Source organism: Falco rusticolus, chromosome 5 (genome assembly GCF_015220075.1).
Source record: "Falco rusticolus isolate bFalRus1 chromosome 5, bFalRus1.pri, whole genome shotgun sequence".
In the NCBI taxonomy this organism is placed as follows: Eukaryota; Metazoa; Chordata; class Aves; order Falconiformes; family Falconidae; genus Falco; species Falco rusticolus.
In genome coordinates this window covers 47,444,395-47,452,488 of record NC_051191.1, presented here as the reverse complement: position 1 = coordinate 47,452,488, position 8,094 = coordinate 47,444,395, and the positions used below count along the sequence as shown (strand labels likewise).

The 8,094-nt window shown below is 40.8% G+C and overlaps 1 protein-coding gene across 2 annotated transcripts in view; it reads right to left on the bottom strand.

Annotated features, from left to right (window-relative positions):
* Positions 1-1,572: 1,572 nt before the first annotated feature.
* TMCC3 (transmembrane and coiled-coil domain family 3) overlaps positions 1,573-8,094 on the bottom strand; it is a 147,821-nt gene continuing 141,299 nt past the window's right edge. For both annotated transcript variants that reach the window (XM_037389367.1, XM_037389366.1), the window contains exon 4: positions 1,573-7,717. In XM_037389367.1, the coding sequence (XP_037245264.1) occupies positions 7,415-7,717 (303 nt within the window). In that variant the 3' untranslated portion in view covers positions 1,573-7,414. The remainder of the gene's footprint in view (positions 7,718-8,094) is intronic.

Sequence of the window (8,094 nt, the reverse complement as noted above, 5' to 3'; positions counted from 1 at the left end):
TGAGTGACATTTTTCTTTCTGTGCAAAGCTAAACAGCACTGTTGTATTTTCCTCTTCACCTTTCTATCTTTGGGTGCTAAACCAGTTACCAGGTACCTGATGCACTCTTCAAAGTCAGAACTATGAGCAACTCTGAGAACTGATGATGAAAGAGATGCCTTTTTTCACGCCTAGTTTGCCAGTGTGTTAGCAGGGGTCATTCAGCCCCTGGCAGAAGTGGGCAAAAGTCGTCAGCAGCTGGGAGGCAGAACCTGCTGTTTGTGAATAGAGTCAGTCTTAATATAGGCTGAGTTCCAGGCACCCACATGAAACTCAGCATGACAAGACCTTGGAAAGTCTGCAGGTGACGTGGGAGCTGCTGTATGCCATTTCCTCAGATAGGAAGAAATAGGAAGTACAGCATGATTGCAAAGTTGCACGCTGTTACCATGCTGTTTCTACTCTGGTTTTCATATAAAAACATAATATAATTCCCAATGGCTACTGGAGCCATCTGACAAGACCTCTGCTTTGTGAAAAATAAATGCAAACGTTTTGCTTTATGTCAGCTATGTTAACTATTAGGCATGTCACTATTACTTTTTTGGGAGACATGACCCAAGATTTCTGACAATAAAGTAAAAACTCAGCTTAGATTTCTAATTTGGTTTTCCAAAGAAATAATCCAAAGCAAATCCAACTGCTTGGCACAATAGTATGACATTTGCATAGCATGTTCACACAAGCTCTGGAGAAGAGCAATGATGATCCCTCATGTCTGCAATTTTATCATGTCATAAGCTTGTGAATAATTAAATTACCAGTTTTGGTCAAAACTGTGGCAGAGCAGAATGCTTAGTTTCATCAGTATTTTAAGCTGGCTGTCCTGGTTTCAGCTGGAATAGAGTTCATTTTCTTCTTATTAGCTGGCGCAGTGCTGTGCTTTGGATTTGGTGTGAGATACTGATGGCACACTGATGGCTTTGGTTGCTGCTGGGTGATGTTTACACTCAGTCAAGGACTTTTCAGTTTCTTGGTCCCTGCCAGGGAGAGGGCTGGAGGGGCACGGGGAACTGGGAGGGGGCACAGCCAGGGCAGCTGACTTGAACTGGCCAAAGGGATGTTCCATACCATATGGCATCATGCTGAGTGTGTAAGCTGGGGGAAGGAAGAGTAAGCCGGGGGGGGGGGGGGGGAGGCATTTGGAGTGATGGCATTTGTCTTCCCAAGTTGCCATTACACATGAAGGAGCCCTGCTTCCCTGGGGATGGCTGAACCCCTGCCTGCCCATGGGAAGTGGTGAATGAATTCCTTGCTTTGCTTGTGTGCACGGCTTTGGCTTTACCTGTTAAACTGTCTTGATCTCAATCCACAAGTTTTCTCACTTTTCCAATTCTTCCCCCATCCCACCAGCTGGGAAGTGAGTGAGCGGCTGCATGGTACTTCGTTACCAGCTGGGGTTAAACCACGACACTGGGGCTTTACACTCAGTTGAATAGCTTTGTCGCTGCCAATTGAATAACTTTGTTACTGACAAAGAAATACTGCTAAGGGTTTGAATAATGAGACAGTAAGTTTAGGAAACAATGTTCATCATCAAATAATTGCAAATATTTTTATTTTAAAAAATGTTAATGGCACCTTAGAGGCAGTCATGACTACACAACAAAATATACAAAAATTACATCTTCGTAATTTCATCTTTCCACAGTGCTGTACAAAATGAAAATGGTATGAGAAACATTGTGGATCACATAGTGAGACAATTAACTTTAGTCAATAAAACCAGACAATTGATACTACCAGACCCAGGTCCCCTGGGTAAAAAGGAAAGGTGGCTTTGTGCAAAACTTTCCAACAACAACACAACTTATGCTAAACATACAGCAAATCAGCCGTACGAGACAGCTTGATTAGTCCTCATGCAGTCTTTATATATATATATACAGCATCATCTCAGTTTGCTTTTTCAGGGAAAATAAGCAAGTCCATAAACTAAAATTAAACTTTTCTCAGTCTTTCACTGCTGTAATGCAAAATTGTCTCATTCTTTCTGGTGGATCCTACTCAGCATCAGAGACACCATTCAAACTTTATCTGAAAACAAGCCTTTCATAATCTTTTGCATTTTAAAGGGAAGCAATATAATTAATTAAAGGTCACATTCTGGCATGATGGTAAATGAAAAAAAACTCAGATAAATATTTGCCTAATTAAAAAAAAAGGGAATAAACTTGCCTGATTGCTGTTCCTAGATGGACTTTCAGAAGTGATTAAATTCTGCTATCCAAATTAAAGTGTTTAATTACATTAATCTGTGTTTACCTTCTGTTGTACCATTGAATCCAGAAGTAAGTTGTCTATATCACAGTGGAAAAGGGCTTGGTTTCCAAAATCGGTTTCCATACCACCTAAATGAACCACAAGCTTCTGTGGTTTGGTTTGTTATTTTTCTGAATAATTTCCTGTGCATTGATTTTAACTCCAGAAGGCACTGCCTGTGATTATTCAGTTGACTTTGTACCAAACTTAAGCCTGAACCAATTCCTCTTCGAACAGCAGCATTCAACTTTCACTTCAAATGTTGGAGTACTTGTGGGTTTTTTTTTGCATGACTAACATTTAGCTTGTAACCCTTATGATTACAAACCTGAAGCTCACGCTTACACTGGATTTGTCTAGCTTCAACTTCTAGTCAGGGGATCACATATCCTTCCTACAGAAAATTGCCTTCATCTATTGAATTTCTATTCCCCAGATAAGCAGTCATGATTTGTTCACAGAAAACCATCAGTATGTAAATATCTTTCATGTAGTGCAGATATTGGAACTATACATGATGGTCCTGCATAACACAAATATTTTGATATTAAACTGAAAAGCAGTCAGAATTGATAGTGCTTCTCTAAGAATTCAGAACAAGTGGATACCTCAGGAGTGCAGTTAAATGAGAAGTTGCACCACCGCACATAATGTAAAGCTGAAAGGAGAAGGAATTTAAACTGGGCCTCATTCAGTGCTGTCAATGACTAATCAGATGTTCAACAACAATAGAGTTATAGTTGAAGCTAGTGGAGGGATCCATTATACAAGTTTTAGAGGAAACCTAATTTAGACCTGAATGCTGAAACGGGAGAGATCAGTAGGATTGTGCTAATTTTCATAAGAAACTAAATCTCCAGAAAGCTCTGAGTGAAAAACTGCCAGAAGCCTATAGAACAGATATTAACAACTAACTGAAGGTCTTTTCGGTTGGAGAACTACTGTCAAAGTGAAGTGAAATAACTGACTCCAGGCAACACCAAGCAGAAAAGACGCTGTCTGGCAACTTTTTGTTGAGTAGGAGTGTTTTAGAGGCTCATGATGAGTAAGCATAAGGAGCATACTACAAATGTCTAGCATGTGGTATGAGAACAGAAAAGCAAATGGTATCCTGACAGAATATGGTTAATCGATCGAGAAGCTGCACAAAGTTCTCATTAAGAGAAGTCTTGCAACCATTTGGGATGGCCTAGGCATGCTTTCATGGCAAGCAGAACTCTGACTGCAGGCCACATACAAACACTCATATTATTCCAGCCCAAGCAGCGGAAGTGATACTGATACCGAAGTTAGTGGCACAGGCATCAGCCCTGGCTAGCTCAGCCGTCAGCCTGCTCTTGATCTAGACACAGACACAGCTGGCCACATCCTGGTGCTGTTTCTATCTTGTTCCCTGTGAACAAGTGAGGAAGAACCTCTCTATGCTGAAGCTGCCCCACCATTCTGCAGGGAGGCTGCCCAGAGTGCAGTTTCAGGGGCAGCTAATTCACTGCAGCAAGAAAGAAAAAGGCTCCTCTCACTTTCCATCCCCGCTTCACACTCCCAAGACCATCCCATCAGCCCTCTAAGTCTCTAGATGTGGAAAGCTTTCCACCGCTCTTGCTAGGTGCTTCTTCCAGCCTTGTGAGCGAACATGGCACATGGAAGACTGCACCACACACCACAGTCAGCACGAGGTAAGAGATGGAAGGGCAAAGGCAGGAGGGGAGACCTCCCTCCCCTTTGGGTGGCCCTCTGCTTGGGAGAGCTCCTGGCACTGCAGCCTTACTCCCTGTAAAACTATAGCAGTTGCACCTGAAAGCAGGCTTTTGCCCTTCACATTTATTTTTTTTTTAATTTCTTGGTGCATGTCACATCCTCCAGTGATTTACATTCAGCTGGGAAAATAACCTATAGAAGTGCTATGCCCATGTACCAATTAGGGTTGTTTTAATTTGCACGACTAACATTATGCAGCCTTTACAGCTTTTACTGTGTCCTCTGCCAGATATAAAGCCAATACGGAAAGGCAAGACCTTTTTGGTCTTTCCAATTTGGACCCAGACAGAGTTTATCAAGACAGCAAGTAATCTTTCACAAGCCCACTGATTTTATGTTCTGCCCTCATTTTGCACTGAGGTAATCTTCCAGAATTGTAACAGGATGCCCTTGGAGCAGAAGCCTTCACATCCCCAGGTCATACCATACCAGCTTCCTTTGTTATAAGAAAAGTGACTAAACTTTTTCCTGCCTGACCCCAAGACTACTTGACATTACATTTTTAACTACATACACTAGCACTGGGAGGATCTTCTCTTTAAACATATAACCACACAACAGGCAAAGTTTTTCTTACATAAAAATGATGAACACATGGTATTCCTTTCTTGCACATGTATCCTTCTGAACCCATTTAACAAAATGCTAGACAAAGTGTTTTCCTCAAGTGGCCAAACCAGAAGGTGGCTGTGCAAACCACAGAAGAATGGAGGTTGTAATAAAGATGGCAAGAAAACACCATGAAGAGTCACAGCTTTCTGAGGATCAGTACCAGGACTTTTTTTTTTTTTTTTTTTTAATGGATGTATTCATCTTGCGGCCTATGGAAATGGCAGGGGAGGGTCATAGAGATGATTAGTAAAATGGATGGTGGAATTCAGGAAAAGATTTCAGAAAGGAGAGGACACTGAATAGAAGCACACTCACTGGCTAACGAAATGGAAAGTACAGACTATAAAAAGACATCATACGCCTTTTCAAAAATGAAGATCAGAACAAGTTATATGAAAACAGTGGAAAAGACCAAGAGGATCTCAGGACACATCAAAAGGGCATAAAAACAAACCAAAGGAAACCCTTTCTTGTGATGTAAATGCCAGGAAAAAACTGTTTTTTTCCTTTTAACCTCATTAACATTGTGGAAGGGACTTTCCTGTGGAGATAAGTTTATGAGCTGCATTGGTGGAAGCAATCCCTGCAGTTTATTAGCTGGCTGAGGCTAAGGACAGGCACTTGGAAGGTGGGGGTGAAGGCCTGTTGCAATGCATGCATATAAGTACCAAAATGGGTTGAGACACATGAGAAGAAAGGTCTCACTGGACCGAACAGCAACAGGAGCACATACAGAAATCAAGACAGAAAAGTTTTATACTTAGTACTACTTCCCTTCTTCAGGGGATACCAGGAGTACAGAGGTAAACACAAAGACGAAAAAAACCCAAACCCCAAACACTAAGGAAAAGAAGAATGTATCTATATAGTAATTCTTGACACAGCCAGGGATAAACAAATCGGTAAGTCTGGGCTTTAAAAAGTCATATCCCTCTCAGCAGGACTTAGGTTGTACACTCCACCTTCCCCTGAAGATGGGGCAGGGCTGGGTTAGGATAACATGCCTGATGTGATCAATTTCTGGTGCCTGCAAGCCAGCACAATCCCTCCAGATCTCTCCGTTCAAAGATGTAGCACATATAAAGAATTCTTTAACGATTATTAAATTGTTTTAATTTTATAAATGCTGAGTCATATAATTATTTATGCAGTTAATTCTGCCCTTCATTCCCTGAAGCCACAAAAAGTAACTATATTCACTGTTAATCCTATCATGGTAAAATATCAGAATTCTTCCCCCGCCTCCCCTTCCCCACTCCCTTTCTTCTGAATGAGGTCTTCTGAATTTCTACACCAACTATTGCACTTGATTAAAAAGAAATACACACACTGAGTAATTCCCCACCCCCCAATCCCATAAAACCAGCATAACAGATACAGCAACTGAAAAGAAAATCTGTCATGACAATTATTTTCTAAATAAGTAACACTGAACATCAAATAACTGGAGAAACTGTCTTTCCATTTAATGGACAGTGAAGAATAATTATGATTGTGGTGGTTTGTTTTGGCTTTGGGGGTTTTTAAGATCTTGTTCATCATGGCTGAAAGACAAGTAGATTTCAAGGAAATTTTTTTTGCGATTTTTAAACCAAGCAAAATAAATTCCAGTAAGAAAAAACCCCAACCTTGTCTCCTAGCCGTGGTACTGTACGCTAATATATTATTTTCAGGAACGTTTGTCAGGAAAGCCTGCACTGTGTGTGTATATTTACAGAAGTTTAACTCCCTGCTCCCCTCAGAAGCTGCTCACTTGCACTCCTTCCACATTCCTTAATCTGACACAGGGAAGAAATCCACTGTACCCAGAGTCCCACCACCTATCTGCTCTGCATTCCGAGCACCCCAACAATTCAGTGATAACAAAGGCTAACCTAAATGTTGCTTTTCTGTGTACTTCTTTCCCCGCGCAGTTTGCAGGGCTTGAAGCAAGTGCGTGCTTTGGTCTGCATGACAACTTATCCACCAGTTACTTACTACTTTGCTCCTTTACAAAGTGGCCTGGAGATCCAGCCGTTCAATTCAGTTCCTGTTTGGAAGTCTTCTGCCACATTTATGAACTTCCCAAATGTGATAAGGAACAGTGCCAGGATAGAACAACCACAAACTATGGTCAATAATTACCGGTCTAATTTACAAACAATAAACTCTCTGTGCAAAAGGTTACTAGCAGAAGCATCAAGTTTTGCTGGTCCTGAAAACTAAAAATCCCATATACAGATACCCATTAATTTAGAATCAAGAACTATCAATACATAGGACTGTATAATTTGGCTTCTTATTCTAGTTGGATTTAGAGAGGAAATTAATTAGTCTAACAGGACTGATACACATTATGGTCCACTCCTGCCCGATTACACTCTTTGCACTCCAGTCTAGTAAAATGCACACCTGACACGGGAGTTGCTTGGATCCCTCCCAGAGCATCATACCATCTTTTGTGGGTGTGTGTTTGTAAAGTGGAAAAACCATTGTATTAAGGCAGAAGACTGACATAAGCAAGCAGTTCATCACAGACACAGACAATTACACACAATTGAATTGAACAGGCAACTGACTGCCAACAAGTACGCGTGTTTGTATTTATACCTTGCAGCCCAAGAGTCTTTGTGGTCTTCTCCATCCAGTTTGTACATTTAAACTGACAAAAAATGATTTGTATACACAGAGCACTTAAAAACAAGGAGGGAAAGGAAAAAAGAAAAATAAAAAAGGGACAAAGAAAGTAGCTAGACCAGAAGCTTTATCTTGGTATAATCATCCTTTCTATGGCACAAATTATATGATCCCAGTTCTTACAAAATATTGCCAGCAGCGTCACTGCGAAAAAAGTGCAGATGATATGAAAACGGCTCTTCATCATAGGAGCAATGAACTTTGCAATAGTAGAAACGCATACTAAGATGACAGTCATGAAGGCCAGGATAACATTTATACATTTCCCCAGGAGCACTTTGGCATTAACTGTTTCAGACTGCTGTGCTTGCTGTTCTTGCTGATGAAGCTCCAGCTTTGAAACCCGGGTCTGGCATGATTCTAAGGCTTCCTGGAGACAGAAAATAAGAATTAGGGCAGCTATATTTCCATACAGCACTCCTCCCATTCTGGCTGCAGAGCCATCCATCAGCTAGATTAGAAGTATAATTTATTATAGACTCCTAAAATTTGAATAAGCCACCAACTTTTTAAAAAATAAGTGCGCATATATATCTGGGTGTGTTTTTGTATCACTGCCTGCTCAAGCATAATCTAGTCTGACAACACTGTCCAAAATGTAGTTTTTACATTTTTCATGCTTGAGAAGAAGTATCGTAACTCATAGTGTTCACAACAGAAAATGTTTCCTGCATATACTGATGAGATAAAGTACTGGGAAAGCTGTTGCCGTGGCAACTTGCACTGCATTAGAACAACATCATAGTT